This window comes from Mesocricetus auratus, unplaced genomic scaffold (genome assembly GCF_017639785.1).
Source record: "Mesocricetus auratus isolate SY011 unplaced genomic scaffold, BCM_Maur_2.0 Super-Scaffold_100022, whole genome shotgun sequence".
In the NCBI taxonomy this organism is placed as follows: Eukaryota; Metazoa; Chordata; class Mammalia; order Rodentia; family Cricetidae; genus Mesocricetus; species Mesocricetus auratus.
In genome coordinates, this window is record NW_024429203.1 from 33897849 (window position 1) to 33917123 (window position 19275).

Genomic DNA, 19275 nt, shown 5'->3' on the forward strand with positions numbered 1-19275 from the left:
CAGGGCGCCACCCCAGAAACTTGCCAAGGGCTTCCTGCAGACATGGTCATAGCCTCACCCACCTTTGTCTCAGACCTGCAGGCATCCTGACTTGTATTCCTGGTGCATCAGAACCCTAGGGCAGGAGAGCGCAAGTGATGACCACCTGTGCAGATGATGAAGGGGCCTGGTTGCTTTTCTCCACATGGAGGTTAATACCAGGAGAGTAAAGGAAAGGACAGAGTATTTTCTGAGCAGAATTCTGAACATTCATAGTATAGTATCAAACTATCTGCATAAAAGTTATACAGTCTCAAAGAGTCCTCATCCTTTGCAGACACAAAGTCTGAAAGCTGACAAACCCCTAAGATGGACAACTGAAGTTTGAGTTAAACCAACCAAATACTTTCAGCATGGTCAGGTTTACTTTGTCTGAAGACGAGTGCTCTGGAACATTCACACTTTGTGGTCAAGCTTCTGTAGCTTTGAATTTGCTAGTCCAGCTCTTATCTTCTGGGATATGCCATTCAATGACGATACTAGGGTGATCAGGCTATGGGAAAGTTTCATGCTTACAATATTGCATACAACAGAAAGCACCCAGGCATATGACAAGTGAAGAAATCAATGATGATGGTGATGTTCTGAGATAGGGTCGATGTAGCCCTGCTTGGCTGGAACTTGCTAGGTAGACTAGGCTAGCTTTGAGTTCACAGAGATCCATCTGCCTCTGGAGTGCTGCAATTAAAGGTGAAAGCCACCACACCTGGCTAGACATGCATTTTATTCCCTTTTTTCAATTTCTCCTTTATTTAAGAAATTAGGCATGTTTTGGTAGTAATTTTAAAGGATGACAAAACTTTATTATATATTTTATTACAGATTAGAAAATGTCAAAAAATAATTGTTTAGGACCACAAAAATTTAAAAAGGAGTAATTGATTCATCAAAAGCCATTCTAGCTGCTGTTAGAATATTTTCTTTCCTCAGATTATGAATTTTTATGATTTCAGCTGAATACTTTTGACAGTTTCCTTAAGATATGATTTCGATTTATTTTTTCTTCAGTATTTCTGTCATTTCAGGAACCACCTGTAAAACAAACAAACAAGAAAAGTGAGAACAATAATTAAACATCTTAAGCCCTCCCTGACATAAGACCACAGCTCTTGGGGAGGACCTGGAGGCTAAAATCATGGCAAATCTCTGGCACACAAATGCCCTCCAGGCACACAAATTCCTTGCTCACTCGCTCTTTTCTCCCACCCCTGGTGAAACCTCTGTGGGCAGAGCTCACCAGGAACACAGGATGCCAGCGTCTAGAGCCAACTTCTGCCTGGATGCCTTTTGCTACAACCACAATTAAAAATACTTAGTAGGAGGCTCAGTTCTCTCGGGGCTGAGAGCAGCGAAACCTCTTGACGTGAGTATTCCCCAGCACCCTTCCTACCTTCACTGTGCACCTCACTTCCCTTCAAGTCTGCACACCAGTGTCGCTACTCACAACTACCAAACTCCTCTAGCACTTGCTCTTTCGTTCTTTTTGTTTTTCAAGACAGGGCTTTTCTGTGGAACTGCTCTGGCTGTCCTGGAACTCGCATTGTAGACCAGGCCTCAAACTCACAGAGATCCTCCTGCCTCTGTCTCTGCCTCCCAACTGCTGGGATTAAAGCTACACCACCATTGCCCATTTGCGACTCTTTAGTTCTTGCAATGCACACTTCATAAACATTCTGTTGGCTTTCTCAACATATGTTGCTATAATGTGGCACATTCAAATGAACTGAACATTCAGTATCACCACTTTTCATTAAAATCAAGATTTGTGCTAATGCTGCGGCTGGTAAGCAGACAGAATAAACCACAGCAAGCACAAATGACCAGGCTGATGCCCATTCTAAAACACAATTAACTGCGACCCTTAGTCCTGTCGGGTCAGCAGGTGCAACTAGAATACGACATTTGGACAGCAGAGGAGAGCAGACAGTGGAACTGTGGAATGCCACACAGACATTCCAAACACCAGCCAGGTCGTTTGTGTAAAATATCAATTACCCAGTCTTTCAAAGGGCTGTGAGCTGCCCTAGCTCACAGTGATCGCCACTGGCCGCTGCACTGATGAATGCAGTCTCTCAATTATTTAAGAGAGTTACATTTCCACAAGGTGGAACTAATACATTCCTACAAAATTTATTAAGGAAATTGTCGACATGTTGTTTCTTCCGAATGTCACTTTGTCTCCAACCTATTAAAAGGCCTGTGTTTACCATGGAGCCAGCAGGCGTTTGCTCAGGGCAGCTCTAAGTGCTGGCACCACTTCCCCAGCTCTCCTCAGTGAGGCACCATGAGCTCATGCCAGTCACAGGGATGACATGCTCCTTGGGCCCCATGGGGGACCAGTGCATTTCATGAAAAATATGCCATAGCACAGCAACATCTTTCCCCAGGAGATCAAACATTTAGGATGTATAAAAGTCTACTCTACCTAATGTTCCTCACCACAATTGACACAGAAGAGTCAAGAGGACTTTCTCTTGTCATTATTACACCAAGAGCAGACTTTACAAGGAGTCTATATAATCCATTAGAGAGAAAACGCTAAATGTAAAGCCCTGGGCATACTGAAAGTCCTGGATTCTTATTTTAAATCACCTTTAGACGTGGCAGAGGCAGCCAAGTCCTACTCAGGAAGAGCAACTCAAAGGAGACTTGGATTTAAAAAGAAGCAGTCTACTGCCATAAACACATAATGAACATGTTCCTCTACAGCTGGGAGAGTGGAGACATCTCTGGGTATGGGACTTCTCTTCAGTGCGATGAAAATGTACTAGGATTAAGGGATGGCTATACAGTTCTATGGACATATAAAAAAATCAACAAACTGTACATTGAGCTTGTTGATCAATTGTTACTAGAAACATACTCTAAATATGGTCATCTTATACCAAATGTAGGAGAATGAGAGAAACAGCACTACATGCTCCAAATTCAGGAGTTTTTAAGAAAGAAGAGACCAGTATATCCCAGGAAAATTCAGAATATAATCTTAGAGAAGTAAAGGAATCTGATTAAAAGAGAGGGAGAGACAGGAGGGGGGGAGCGTGAACACGCAATAGTGGAGATAAATAAAGCAGGTTCAAGAGGTAACAGAGAGTACAATGGCTGTGGTGAGAAGACAGGTGGCATAACAAATCCACCCCAGGGGAACACTATGATCTCTTCAACAGAGGGTGCAGGGCAAACAGACTTCCACATGGAAAAGAATGAAGGTGGGACCCTATCACATACCATATAAAAAAATCTACTCAAAACAGACAATGACTATAACCATGAAGTTGTTATAAGAAAAGCTAAGAGTGAATCTTCATTACTTTACCTTGGCCATCGACTCTCAGATACAGTAATAAAAGTACAAGCAATGAAAGGAGACAATAAACAGACTGGACTTCATCAAAATTAAAAGCATTTGTACATCTAAAGAAATTGTCAAAAAAGTCAGAGTAAAGTTGTGCATGGTGATACCACCTTTTATCCCAGCACTTGGGAGGGAGAGGCAGTTAGTTCATGAGTTCAAGCCCAGCCTGCTCGACATAGTGAGTTCTAGGCCCACCAGGGCAACAAAGTGAAACCCTGTTTCAAACAAACAAACAAACAAAAATAAATAAATACAAAACAAAACCCTTTACTGAATGGGAAGAAGTATTTAAGAACCATTTTGTTTTTTTGATAATGGCTTCATATTAAGAGTATGCAAAGAACTCAACAAAAAAGATGAACAGCTTAACCAAAGACTTTGGATATAGCTAAGTGGTAGAGCATTTGCCTAAAATGCATGAAGCCCTGGTTTCTACCTCTAGCACCAATAAAAATGAAGCAAAGGACTTGGGTAGACATGTTCAATAAGCATCTTTTCATGTGCTTGAATGTTCTTAACATCATTAGCTACTGGTGCAATATAAATTAAAACTATAACTGAGATACTACTTCATCTCTAGGGTGGTTCTAATTAAATGAACAGAAAATAAGTGTTGGTGAGGCTGTGGGAAAAATCTTATACACTGCCAGTAGGAATGTGAAATGGTGTAACTTCTGTGAAAGCTGTCTAGGTCTTCAAAAAGCTAAGATGCACTTACTATATGACTGGGCAATTCCACTCTGTGTGTATGCAAAGAAAATGAAAGCAGGGATTTGAACACATACTTGAAACCCAATGATTACTACAGTGTATTAGGAAAAGTTTTCTTAGGTATAAGAAGCATAGGCAAGAAAAGACTAAAAAAATGGGTAAGTCAGACTTAATCAACATTTAAAACGTTTATACTATAATGAAAGTGAAAAGGCAAACTCAGAATGATGGACCACGCTGGGAATCATATCTGATAAAGAGCTAACTTCCAGCACAAACAATGCTTACAACTCAAGAACAAAAAGACAACACAATTTAACAATGCAAGTCATTTATACAGAGAAAATATGCAAACAGCTAATAATACAAAAAAAGTCAGCATCAACAGTCACCAGGAAAATACAAATCGCAACTAAAAGATGCCACTTCACATCCACAAGGACCTGTATAATCAGAAAGACACAGTAACATGTGCTAGTGAGTGTATAGAACACTCAGAGCCCCACATCCTTCCAGTGGGAGTGTAAACTGGTACAGCTGCTCTGAAAGCAAATTGATGCAAGACTTCTACAGCAATTTCATGCCAAGAAACGAACTCCAAAAAAGTAAACACTGTTGTCTGCACAGAAATCTATACATGGATGTTCATACTGTCATCATTCATAATAACAAAAAAGCAGAAACAACTGAATGAACAAACAAATGTGGCATATCCAGTAATGGTTGCTGCTTGTCAGGAGAAAAAATGAAGCACTAACATAGCTGAAACTTGAGCCTTAAGCTCAGGGAAAGCAGTAAGAAAGATCACAGTATTAATGATTCCAGCTACAGAAAGAGGCCAGGATGAGCAAAGTCTGTGGACTAAAGTAGATTTGGGGAGCATGTAACACAGAGATTATGGGTACAGGACTTCTCTGCAGTGGAATGGAACTATATTAACATTAGGTTAGTTGTACAGCAGCATAAATAGACTAACAATCAATTAATTATATATTTTATCTGCATTTATTTGTATGTAAGTGTGTGGATGCAGCACATGTATGATGATGTGTGCAGAGAGGTCAGAGGACAACTTTGTGGGGCAGGAGTACCATATGTGTCCCAGAGATCAGGTTGTCAGGTATGCAGCAAGTGCCTCTACCTGTTAAACCAACTTACAGGCTCTAATTATACATTTAAAAGATATACTAAAATTGTTTAAATTGCAAGTCTGTGTGGGGTTTGTGCACATGAATGCAGGTGCCCACAGAGGCCAGAAGAAAATGTTTGATCCTCTGGAGCTAGAGTTCCAAGAGGTTGTTAGCTGCTTGATATAAAAGTTGGGAACCAAACTCAGGTCCTTCACAAGAGCAGTATGTGCTAAGCCATCTCTCCAGCCCTGAATTCTACATTTAAAAAGAGTAAACTTTACAGAATGACTATTTTATATCAATAAAGCCACTATATTAAACAAAAGTCAGGTGATATTCAATGTCCTGTCATTCTAATACCTTTATAATATTTACCAACTACTTTGAATACCTATTATATATCTAAATAGGAGAAAATATAAACAGGTAAGTTGATATTTCTCAGACTGCAGTAGATGTAGTGTAATCACAATCTTCATTATCATCCTTAAGATAGGCAGTTTAATATTTATAATACTTATGATGAAGGTGACATTCAGCAACATTAATTTGGCTGAGATAATATAACTAGTATGAAGACAAGACAGAATTTGAATTAAAGGTCTTAATATGCCATAGTATTTCTAACTTCTGCCCTAATTCAAAATTTTTGAAGGATAAAGCCACACAGAGATAATAAAATTTTCTTTTTCAAGGCTGGGAGTGAACTCAGTGGTAAGAACACTTGCCTAGCATTTACGGTGGGCGGTGGTGGCGCACACCTTTAATCCCAGCACTTGGGAGCTAGAGGCAGGCGAATCTCAGTGAGTTCAAGGCCAGTTTGGTCTACAGCAAAACCCAGCCAGGGCTGTTACATAGAGAAACCCTGTCTCAAACAAACAAACAAACAAACAAACAAAAAAAACCCAAAACAAGAAAAAAAAAGCAACAACAAAAGACTCTGACTTTAATCCATAGCAAAACACACACACACACACACATACACACACACACACACACACACACACACACACACACAGTTGGCTCTCTCACCAAGACATCTCAGTGGCTAAACAACTCCCCTAACACTTACACACCTAGGTCAAACTAGGTCAAACAGGAGCAGCTGACCTACATGAACTCCAGATTCTTGACAAAGAACCTCAGCATCACTGAAGTGGGTTATATTTTCCCCCAAACATGGCCTAGGTTCGTTAGAGGGTCCCTTGAGTGGAAGGAAGGATGATGAAACAACAGCTTCCTAGTTTTTCTACAGTCTGAGGCAATAGTGAGTGCAACTGAGTAGCTGAAGGGTCTCCAGTCTATTTTTCCCTGCTTCGAGTCAGTTTATCTGGTGTGAACTGCCCTGCCTCTATTCTCAGGCTGCAGCCTCCCCAATGTGGCACATACTCCCTCAACATAGTTTCATGCTGGGGATTCCTTTTCTGGCATACCCATTTTTCTTATGGCTAAATGCTACTTTCAGAGTGCCAACTTCTACATGAGTGATTCTGCATAGGCAGGCCAGAGCAACAAGATGAAGCTGGGTCAGCCATGAGCTATGCACCTTTAAATGTTGCTAAGTACACTTCAGGTGATCATCAACTACAACTTGCTAATTAAGTTTCCATGATTAAACTAGTGTTTCTCATGGGGAAGGCAAACACATAGAAGTAGCAGGGTAAGAATACTCACAAATGGAGTGTTTATTTTTTATTTTTTTATTTTTGACTTATTTTTTTAAATTTTATTTTCCAGTTTAAATTTAGATAAGAATCAAGGTTGCTTCACAAGTCAGTTCCAGGTCCCTCTCCCATTCCCTCCCTTCCTCCCGTGCCCTCCCCTCCCTCCCCCCCGTTATCCTCTCATTTCTCCAGGGAGGGTGAGGCCCTCCATGGGGGTGTCCATAGTGTGTCATTTCATATAGGGCAGGGCCTAGACCCTTTCCCAAGAGTTCTGGGTGAGAGTGCACCTCACATTGTTCTATTGGAGTCCAAAGTCCATGTGTATACTTGGGATGGGTACTGATCTGCTGCCCAAGGCTCAATAGATTACCTAGGCCTCTTCACTGACACCCAGATTCAGGGGGTCTTGATCAGTCCCATGCTGGCTTCCCAGGCTAATGCCTGGGATTCAAGAGTTAACCTTTGTCTGGTCAGCTGTTTCTGGGGGTTAAACCAGCCCAGTCTTAATCCCTTTGATCATCAGTCCTCCCTCTCTGTTACTGGCTTTCTTGAGTTCAGCTCAGTACTTAACCAAGGGAGTCTGCCTCTTCTTCGATCAGCCACTAAATAAAGTTTCTGTTTCCCAGACTCTCTGGCCATAGGATTGTAGGCTGGCACTCCCCAGATCTATGTCTAAAATCCATATATGAGAGAGTACATGCCATGTTTCTCTTTTTGTGACTGGGTTACCTCACTCAGGATGGTTTCTTCTAGTGTCATCCATTTGCCTGCGAATCTCATGATTCCATTATTTTTTTCTGCTGAATAGTACTCCATTGTGTAGATGTACCACATTTTCTCTATCCACTCTTCAGGTGAGGGACATCTAGGTTGCTTCCACGTTCTGGCAATTACAATTAAAGCTGCTATGAACATAGTAGAACAGACCTCTTTGTCGTATGAATGGGCATCTTTTGGATATATGCCTAAGAGTGGAGTTGCTGGGTCTTGTGGTAGGTTTATTCCCATTTTTCTGAGGAATCTCCATACTGATTTCCAAAGTGGCTGAACCAGTTGGCACTCCCACCAGCAATGGAGGAGTGTCCCCCTCTCACCACATCCTCTCCAGCATAAATTGTCATTGGTGTTTTTGATTTTAGCCATTCTGACAGGGGTGAGATGGTATCTGAGAGTTGTTTTGATTTGCATTTCCCGGATGGCTAAGGATGTTGAGCACTTTTTCAAGTGCCTCTCAGCCATTTTAGACTCCTCTATTGAAAACTCTCTATTTAGTTCTGCAGCCCACTTTTTAATAGGGTCCTTTGGTGTTTTGGAGACTTGCTTCTTGAGTTCTTTGTAAATTTTGGAGATCAACCCTCTGTCAGATGTGGGATTAGTGAATATTTTTTCCCATTCTGTGGGCTGCCTTTTTGTCTTGCTGACTGTGTCCTTTGCCTTACAGAAGCTTCTCAGTTTCAGTAGGTCCCATTTATTAATTGTTGATCTTACTGCCTGTGCTACTGGTGTTATGTTCAGGAAGCTGTCTCCTGTACCAATTCGTTCAAGGGTACCACCCACTTTCTCTTCTAAGAGGTCAGTGTGGCTGGATTTATGTTGAGGTCTTTGATCCATTTGGACTTAAGTTTTGTGCATGGCGATAGACATGGATCGATCTGCATTCTTCTACATGCCAGTCTCCAATTATGCCAGCACCACTTGTTGAAGATGCTTTCTTTATTCCATTGTATATTTTTAGCTTCTTTGTCAAAGATCAGATGTTCGTACGTGTGTGGGTTAATACCCGGGTTTTCAATTCGATTCCATTGGTCTACCTGTCTATTTTTGTGCCAATACCAAGCTGTTTTCAGGACTATAGCTCTATAATAGAGCTTGAGGTCAGGGATGGTGATGCCTCCGGACGTTGCCTTGTTGAACAGGGTTGTTTTGGCTATCCTGGGTCTTTTGTTTTTCCATACAAAATTGATTATTGTTCTTTCAAGGTCTGTGAAGAACTGTGCTGGGATTTTAATGGGGATTGCATTGAATCTGTAGATTGCTTTTGGCAGGATTGCCATTTTTACTACATTGATCCTACCTATCCAAGAGCATGGGAGATCTTTCCATTTTCTGAGGGCTTCTTTAATTTCTTTCTTTAAAGATTCAAAGTTCTTACGATACAGGTCTTTCACTTGTTTGGTTAGCGTTACCCCAAGGTATTTTATGTTGTTTGTGGCAATTGTAAAGGGTGATGTTTCTCTGATTTCTCTTTCAGCCCTTTTATCATCTGTATATAGTAGGGCTACTGATTTTCTTGAGTTGATCTTGTAGCCTGCCACTTTGCTGAAGGTGTTAATCAGCTGTAAGAGTTCCCTGGTAGAGTTCTTTGGGTCATTGATGTAAACTATCATATCATCTGCAAACAGTGAAAGTTTGACCTCTTCCTTCCCAATTTGTATCCCCTTGATCCCCCTTTGTTGTCGTATGGCAATAGCTAGGACTTTAAGTACCATGTTGAAAAGGTATGGAGAGAGTGGACAGCCTTGTTTTGTTCCTGATTTTAGAGGAATTGCGTTGAGTTTCTGTCCATTTAGTTTGATGTTGGCTGTTGGTTTACTGTATATAGCTTTTATTATGTTTAAGTATGTCCCTGTTATCCCAGATCTCTCCAAGACCTTTATCATGAAGGGGTGTTGGATTTTGTCAAAGGCTTTTTCAGCATCTAGTGAGATGATCATGTGATTTTTGTTTTTCAGCTTGTTTATATGGTGGATTACGTTGATGGATTTTCGTATGTTGAACCATCCCTGCATTCCTGGGATGAAACCTACTTGATCGTGGTGAATGATTGTTTTGATGTGTTCTTGGATCCGATTTGCCAGTATTTTATTGAGTATTTTTGCATCAATGTTCATGAGGGATATTGGTCTGAAGTTCTCTTTCTTAGTTGTATCTTTGTGTGGCTTGGGGATCAAGGTTATTGAAGCCTCATAGAAAGAGTTTGGCAAAGACCCTTCTGCTTCTATTGTGTGGAACACTTTGAGAAGAATTGGTATAAGCTGTTCTTTGAATTTCTGGTAGAATTCTGCACTGAGGCCATCTGGACCTGGGCTTTTTTTGGTTGGGAGACTTTTGATGACAGCTTCTATTTCCATAGGGGTTATAGGTCTATTTAAATTGCTTATCTGTTCTTGATTTAGTTTTGGCAATTGATAGCTGTCCAGGAAGTCATCCATTTCCTTTAAATTTTCGAATTTTGTGGAGTACAGGTTTTCAAAGTATGACCTAATGATTCTCTGGATTTCCTCAGAGTCTGTTGTTATGTCCCCCTTTTCATTTCTAATTTTGTTAATTTGCGTGTTCACTCTCTGCTGTTTGGTAAGTTTGGACAAAGGTTTGTCTATCTTGTTGATTTTCTCAAAGAACCAACTCTTCGTTGCGTTGATTCTTTGTATTGTTTTCCTGGTTTCTACTTTATTGATTTCAGCCCTCAATTTGATTATTTCCTGGCGTCTACTCCTCCTGGGGGAGTGTGCTTCTTTGTGTTCTAGAGCTTTCAGCTGTGATGTTAATTCTCTGGTATAACTGTTCTCCTGTTTCTTCATGTGAGCATTTAGCGCTATGAACTTCCCCGTAGCACTGCTTTCAAAGTGTCCCATAGGTTTGGGTATGTTGTGTCTTCATTCTCATTGAATTCGAGGAAGTCTTTAATTTCTTTTTTTATTTCCTCTTTGACCCAGGGATGGTGCAGTTGAGCATTATTCAATTTCCATGAGTTTGTAGGTTTTCTGCAATTTGTGTTGTTGTTGAATTCTAATTTTAAAGCATGGTGGTCTGATAAGATGCATGGAGTTATTCCAATTTTTTTGTAGCTGCTGAGGTTTGATATGTTGCCAAGTATGTGGTCGATTTTTGAGAAGGTTCCATGTGGTGGTGAGAAGAAGGTATATTCTTTTTTATGTGGATGAAATGTTCTATAGATATCTGTTAATCCCAGTTGGGTCATTACTTCTATTAGCCCTTTTGCTTCTTTGTTGAGTTTCTGTTTGGTATTCCTGTCTAGTGGTGAGAGTGGTGTGTTGAAATCTCCCACTATAACTGTGTGGGGCTTTAGATGAGATTTAAGTTCTAATAATGTTTTTTAACGAATGTGGATGCCTTTGTATTTGGGGCATAGATGTTCAGAATAGACACTTCCTCTTGGTGGGTTTCACCTGTGATGAGTATGTAATGACCTCCTTCATCTCTTTTGATTGATTTTATTTTAAAGTCTAGTTTGTTAGATATTAGGATTGCTACCCCGGCTTGTTTCTTGGGTCCATTCGATTGAAAAATTTTTTCCCAACCTTTAATTCTCAGGTAATGTCTGTCTTTAAGGGTGAGGTGTGTTTCCTGTATGCAGCAGAAGGAAGGGTTCTGTCTTCGAATCCAATCTGCTAGTCTGTGTCTTTTTATGGGTGAGTTAAGGCCATTAATATTGAGGGATATTAATGACCAATGATTGCTCATCCTTCTTCGATTTGCGATGGTTGTTGTTGGTGGAATTATGTGTGGAATTTCACCCCTTTGTTCTTTTGGCTGTTGGTAGAGAGAGATTCTCTAATGCTTATGTTTTTCTGGTTGTAGTTAGCTTCCTTGGGTTGGAGTTTTCCTTCCAAAATTTTCTGTAGGGCTGGGTTAGTGGACACATATTGCTTGAATCTAGTTTTGTCATGGAATATCTTGTTTTCTCCGTCTATAGTGATTGAGAGCTTTGCCGGGTATAGTAGTCTGGGCTGGCATCCGTGGTCTCTTAGTGTAGGTAGAATATCTATCCAGGACCTTCTGGCTTTCAGCGTTTCCATGGAGAAATCAGGTGTAATTCTGATAGGTCTGCCTTTATATGTTACTTGACCTTTTTCCTTAGCTGCTCTTAATATTCTTTCTTTATTCTGTATGTTTGGGGTCTTGATTATTATGTGGCGAGGGGATTTTTTTTGTGGTCCACTCTATTTGGTGTTCTGTAGGCTTCTTGTACCTTCATTGGCATGTCTTTCTTAAGGTTGGGAAAGTTTTCTTCTATGATTTTGTTGAATATGCCTTCTGCCCCTTTGAGCTGGATTTCTTCTCCTTCTTCTATACCTATTATTCTTAGGTTTGGTCTTTTCATGGTGTCCCATATTTCCTGGATGTTTTGTGTTAAGGATTTGTTGGATTTAAGGTTTTCTTTGGTTGATAAATCCATTTCTCCTAGCGTATCTTCAACACTTGAGATTCTCTCTTCCATCTCTTCTATTCTGTTGGTAATGCTTGTATTGGTAGTGCCTGTCTGTTTGTCCAGCTTTTCTATTTTCTGCCTTTCTTCAGATTGTGTTTTTTTTAATGACTCTATTTCAGTTTTCAACCCTTGCAGTGTTTGCATTGCTTCTTGCAATTTTCTGTTTATCTGTTCGTCCGTTTGTTGCCTTTTATGAATTTTTTGGTTTGTTCTTTCTTCCATTTCTTGCATTTTTTGGTTTGTTTTTTGTTCCATTTCTCGCATTTTGTGCTTTGTTTCTTCTTCCATTTCCTGCCTTTTTTGGTTTGTTTCTTCTTCCATTTTTTTCATTTTTTGCTTTGTTTTTTCTACCATTTCTTGCATTTTTTGCTTTGTTTCTTCTTCCATTTCCTGCCTTTTTTGGTATGATTCTTCTTCCAATTCTTGCATTTTTTGCTTTGTTTTTTCTTCCATTTCTTGCATTTTTTGCTTCATTTCTTCTTCCATTTTCTGCCTTTTTTGGTTTGTTTTTTCTTCCAATTCTTGCATTTTTTGGTTTGTTTTTTCTTCCATTTCTTTGAGGGATTTTCCAATATCCTCTTTTAGGGCCTCTATCATTTTCATGAAAGTGCTTTTAAGGTCGTTCTCTTCTGTTTCGTCCGCATTGGAATGTTGGGATCTTGCTGGTGTGGAGTCTCTAGAATCTGGCGGTGTCATATTTGTTTTTCTGTTGCTGACTGTGTTTTTGTATTGTCTCTTTCCCATCTCTTCTTCTAGTGGGTACAGAAAGAGCCCCTTACTGGTCTGGGGACCAGCGTTCCCTTTTGGTGGGTGCTAGCAAGTCCAATAATCTGGTGGTTCTTCTATTCCTTGTCCGAATGCTGGTCCCGTGGGTGGAGAAGAACAGGAATCTGGGGCGCTTATCCTTTACCTGGTCCCCTGGACCCTATGCTGGGTCCTGTTGTACTTGATCCAGAACAGCTACTCCCCTGGTCTCCCTGGGTCCTCTGGTTTCCTGGTCTCGTTGGTGGGAGAGAAGACCTGGGGTCTGGGTGCTTGGCTCCCGCCGGGATTGGGAGCTCTGTGCAGTTCCCAGGGGATCTGCAGGCACTGGAGCACAGGCCGGGAAGCCGGCCTGTTTACCTGATGCTGCTGGAAGAACCGCCGCTTCGCTGGTCTCCCAGCCTCCTCTCCTTTCCTGGTCTCGTTGGTGTGAGCAAAGATCCGGAGTCTGGGGTGCTTGGCTCCCGCCGGGATTGGGAGCTCTGTGCAGGTCCCAGGGGATCTGCCGGCACTGGAGCACAGGCCGGGAAGCCGACCTGTTTACCTGATGCTGCTGGAAGAACCGCCGCTTCCCTGGACTCCCAGCCTCCTCTCCTTTCCTGGTCTCGTTGGTGTGAGCGAAGATCCGGAGTCTGGGGTGCTTGGCTCCCGCCGGGATTGGGAGCTCTGTGCAGGTCCCAGGCGATCTGCAGGCACTGGAGCACAGGCCGGGAAGCCGGCCTGTTTACCTGATGCTGCTGGAAGAACCGCCGCTTCGCTGGACTCCCAGCCTCCTCTCAAATGGAGTGTTTAAAATGGGGGAAAAAAGTGTTTTCCATAAACCTATCACACGAGAAAGGCCTTAACTTTCAAATTTAGTAAACAGAATATTCCTGTTGAGCCAGTTAAACTGGACTTGAGTGCCAACTCTTCCCTGAAAAGGCCTCCTATCCTCAGCAATCCCCAAACAAAGACTTGACACTCATTTCTTAAGCCTATCTACCAGATGTGGTCCTAGGTTCTACCTTATGTGTCACTTTACACTATGCTGATTCAGTGTTTGATATGCCAAGAGCCTTGTGGATATTTTACAATCCGGATTTCTTCAAAAGAAGAAAACTGTGTTATATAGTAACATCATAAAGCTGTTAGGGAGACTACATTTTAAGTAGGACAAAATTATGTACTATATTAACAGCATGGATACAGATGCACAACACACATTTTTGTCTTTTGTTTCATCCTTGTCAAAACCTACTGGATGTCAATGTTGGTGACAGCAATCCCCTAGCTTACCTTAAACAAATCTGCGACTATCCCATAATCTGCCACTTGGAAAATTGGAGCTTCTGGGTCTTTGTTAATAGCCACAATTGTCTGTGAAGTGAAAACAGCACACTGATTGATGGTTCTGTTTTTAACTTCCCTCTTACAATACACTAATAGTCAATCTGTCAAGACTAATTTGGAATTTCTATGCCAACAGTACACATATAAGAAGGTTTTGGGTAGTATTGTAGTAAAACATTACCACTAGCCTATCTCAGAGTAAAGGGTTTAAAATTATTATCCACTTAAAATTCTTTAACTTAAGAAAAAACCTTTAACTTTTGGATAAGATAGTAACAAATCTATACCCAAACCATAGCATCTGTAAACTTTTGTTTCCTTTATAGTCTATTCCATTTGGATCTGCTCTGAGTATATGAAAGCTATCTTGCCAACCTGCTATTACAGACACATTCTTAAATATGAATGACTGTGATGGTTACTTACAGAATAGGGAGAATGGTTTGATATTTCCCATAGTTGTTTTGAACACCATTACAATTAAGTAAAGTTAGAGCTGAGACTCAAATGTAGTATTATTTTAATGGACAGTGGATTATAATAATTCAGTTCTCTAAAGGTAAAGTTAAATTTCTAACTACCTGTCATTATATCTTGAGAAATCCACTGACATTATTTTGATGTAGTGTGGCCTAAAATAAAGGCTTCAGAACATGTCCAATCCCCCTAGCAGAGCTCCTGAAAGGGACAGTAGAACATGTCAGAAAAACTGAGGCTGGAGCTCAGTGTGTCCTTGATGCTGGTCAGCTAAGACAATATATGAGTTTCACATGTAAGCCTCAAATCCAGTTTTCACTGATGCTTCTCTTCTGGGAATGAGTACCCTGCTTCACAGCTAGAAGCAGAGATTTATTTAATTGATGATGGTTAACGATTCTCCTGGAGGCCACCTAGTCAAACACTTGACAGTTTAATCATCTGAAAGCTTTTTCATCCCACTACATAAAAGTTATTTTAAAAGAGTGAGCACATAACTATGGGCTAGGAACCACAATGATATTAAAAAGAGTGGTATGGATATACTTTTCTGGATTACTAAAATAATATTCTTAAATTATCAACTATAAAACTGCTATGATAAAGTGTTGTTTGCTTTCAATAGCTCCTTGTAAATTCAAGTTTTTCTTCTACCTGTTTTAAATGCACACATTACATTCAACCATATCACTATGTATATAGTACAATATATCGAATAATTTGCTACAATAATCAAATCTCACATTCAACTATACTATCATGCTAATTTAAAAACCTGCAGCTCATAGTCAATACAATTATTAGATTTAAGCCATTTTAATACCCCATTTTAGAGTTTAATAAAAATTACCAATCAAAATCATTAGCTCCCCACAAAAGACAGAGAAGCTTATTCTCACAGATTGTTCCCCAACTGTGGTCTCCATATTTCAGCTGTTCCTGGTTCGCTTAGACATACACTATCAAGTCTGTTTTGCTTCCCTTAGCTTTAGCAACTAGTCCTGCTGCCAGGTGAGGGGAATTTTCACCAGGATCTTCTTGGGCATATAATCTTTTATTTTGGAGAAGCAGTATTTCAAACATCTTTTTTTTTTGTTTTCATTATTTAGAGAATACTTTATTAGTTTTTGTAATCAAACCCACGTAGATAAGACCTTACATATTTAATACAGTGCGTTACCCCTGTACAAATGGAAAAAAATTAAGTTCAACATTTCTAGACCAATATGGCTGTTAATTTCTGTACAATGCCAACTCAACACGGTAAACTGGGATACTTTTTTCCAAAGTTGACAGCACAGCCAAAGTTTCCAAAAATTCAAATTATATATATGTATATATATTTATATTTATATAAAAGACCAATAATAGCAGTATGTTATGTGTCAATAGCAGCAACAGCTTTTCCAGGTTCTGCAGTCATCTGAATAAAATTGTAGAGACATCCAGCACACTCCATTAAAAAAAAAAAAGTAAAAAACAAAATCCCAGAAAACAGCACAGTTCTGTTACTCTTGTGGTACCTGGCACCATTTGTTTTTGTTTTTTTGTTGTTGTTGTTTTTTAAATTAGCTTCTCAATATTTCAAACATCTTAATTGGTCTATCTAAACATATATTTTAAAGCTTCTGGTATTGGAGAGGTCGTGTGTGTGTGTGTGTGTGTGTGTGTGTGTGTGTGTGTGTGTGTGTGTTAATGCATAAGTCACATTTCCCCCACTGGCACTGTTGTTTTCAGAGCTTAGTAAAGAAACCTGCCATCCAACTGTGAAATCTGACTGGGTCTGAACCAATTCATTTAGAAGCTACAAAGAGATAGTGCATGTATTTCTTCAAGTTAGAACTTAAGCCTGTTAAAAGTTTTATTATCTTTTATATACAGCTTCCATCTGAATGGATAAATGCAGGGTTTCAAATGCATCTCCTCCTTCATGAAAGATAAGTTCATAATTCAAACTGTACATTATTATGCATGAGTTAATATGTCACACTCTGAAATATATGTTCAGAGTTATTACAGAGGTCTTCCAAATGTAGTCCAAGTAGTAAGTTAAAATCAAGTGTTTTGACTACACAGTGCACCTTTGACAATTTCAAAGGTATTAAGATTGCCCAATACTCTAACCCAAAATGTGTTAGTCACACATTGTTAACAACCCAGAGAGGGTGGTTCTCATAGGGCACCAAGTGAAGATGACAAGATGTGAGGCTTAATTCACAGATTGTCAGAGCTGGAATGGATACTTGTGATTACCTAACACCCACATTTGGGAGACAAAGAAACTGAGGCACAGGCAGACAGGGCCCAGCACACAGTAAGCTCAGCTTAGGCTTAGCTGTGGCTTGTGATGAGCTGCCACTCCCCACTAACAGTATATCTCTGGCAGGGCATAGCAGCTTTAATCTCTCAGTTCTCAGATCTATGTTAATGTGAAGTGTTCAAATACACACTCTAACTGCATGTATATAGAAATGTGAAAGATTTTCCTTTTGGCACTAATTACTGCCCATGATTACCTTGCTGTCCTTCATCCCAGCTAAATGTTGGATGGCTCCAGATATTCCAACAGCAATATAAAGTTCCTGAAACAAGAGATCACATTATTACTATACATTTATGTTATATAACACCTTTGAGGCAGTGTCTCAGGTATCCCAGTCTGTCTCAAACTCACTATCTAGCTGGGGATGACTTTGAAAATCTGATCCTCTTGCCTCTACTTCCCAAGTGCTGATATTACGGGCATCTACCACCACACCTAGTTTATGGAGTGCTGTAATTGAACCTAGGGATTTGGGCATGCTAGGTTAGCACTCCACCAACTATGTGCTACATCTCCAGCCCTATACAATACTTTACAAAGTATATACCATTAGCAATTTAAGTCTTAGGCAAAAGCTATTTTTGTACCATAGTTCTTTTTCTAGTGAGTTCCTATAGTAGTGGTGACATAAAACTACATATACAGACACACACTGAACATTTATAATGCGCCAAACGCTGCTCATCACCTCACAGCGACCATCCCAGTTTCACACTGGCACTTATGGCACTCACTTGGTTATCACTGTGCAACTTACATATGCTGTATCTACCCATTCACATCATGCACACACTGCAGTATTAACATATAAACACACACAGTCAAACATACTAAGACAGATTTTTTTCTTGTTTGCCTTCTCACAAAATGATTTTTGTGAAAATGGTAATTAGGATCTATTTATTAAATTTCCATATCTATAAAGGTCAGAAATACAAATTAGCATTAAGAGGTTCTAAGTATGCTTGTGTTCACAGAAAGATTGATGAATGGTTGGGTGTAAACACACACACACACACACACACACACAAACACTGGATTAAAAAAATAAGAAACTTCTTGAAAGCACTGGATGAGGCTTACAGAGCCCAACACAAGGGATCCCAAATGGGCGTTCCTGGGTGATGATGGCATCTGCACCACTTCCAGACCCTCTGGCCCCAATAATCAGGAGAAAAATCATAGCCAACTACTATTCTATCCCCTTATCTAAAATTTGTAAAGTACCAATGTTTGAAAATTAAAACTACCATCATGGAAGAGTGATTTAACAAGCATTTAATTATGAGAGCTTAGCTGCTCCATTTTGCCTACTGGGTATAATTAAAACTTCAACTGAGAGCCTTTTCCCACCCATAAGCTGGCATGCCCTGGCTTGGGTGGGAGGGGTACTGGCCATGGAATCAGAGTGTCACTCCTTTTGGGTGAGTAGCATGGAGGAAGCACTGGAGGTGGCTCTACCAGGCTTACATTTGTCACAAGGCAGGCACCTCAAAGCCACTGGCTAATTTAACAATTGCTCAGAGAGCATTTCAGCTAGGATATGAGTAATATGGTCCTCCGGTGTTATGATATTTCATAAAACCTAGATATATATGGACATGCATAGTCATTTTCCTCCTGAGGGGATCTCAGTCTACTGATGCTTTTTCAGCAAGCTCCAAGGATACTCTCATGAATAGCCAGAATTGAATACCATAGGCTGAGAGATCCTTCAACTCTGATGCAGCCCCTCTAGCATGTTGGTAGCATAACCATGAGCCTTCCCCTAAAGAGCATACAGGGTCCAACTGTTTCTAGAACAGCACAGTGCCTCTATGTAACCTAGAAGCAGTCTTGTCTCCACAATGGGTTAATCAAGTTAAAAAGATCTGAGCTTGTTTTCTGAACCAGCTGTACTAGTCTTTTCTCAAGTTATGTTTATAAGGAGACCATTCCTATCAGTTGTGAACAAAACTGTGGTGTCAATGTGCCATGGGAGGTGGGCCACCTCATCTCAAATCTGTGGATAGTAAGAGCTATTTGCCTTAAAGATTCTGTATCTTGGGATGGAGGTCTACCAAAGAAAGTAAAGGGAAACAGCTAATACATGTTCTGTCCTGAATACACCAGGACTTGCTCAATTGGATTACAGCATGTTACCACACCCAGCTGATGTAATAATGTTAAAACAAATTACTCAGACAGCAAGTGTCTCACTAGTCACTCTTCCTGATCACTCTTCCATGTAGATTCTCAAAGAAAGCATTGGA

At 40.2% G+C, this 19275-nt stretch overlaps 1 protein-coding gene across 2 annotated transcripts in view; it reads right to left on the reverse strand.

The window, feature by feature from the left end:
- Positions 1 to 817: 817 nt before the first annotated feature.
- Etfa (electron transfer flavoprotein subunit alpha) overlaps positions 818 to 19275 on the reverse strand; it is a 56839-nt gene continuing 38381 nt past the window's right edge. For both annotated transcript variants that reach the window (XM_040729950.1, XM_040729949.1), the window contains 3 exons: positions 17217 to 17282; positions 14170 to 14250; positions 818 to 1071 (listed from right to left, as the gene is read on the reverse strand). In XM_040729950.1, the coding sequence (XP_040585884.1) occupies positions 1033 to 1071; positions 14170 to 14250; positions 17217 to 17282 (186 nt within the window). In that variant the 3' untranslated portion in view covers positions 818 to 1032. The remainder of the gene's footprint in view (positions 1072 to 14169; positions 14251 to 17216; positions 17283 to 19275) is intronic.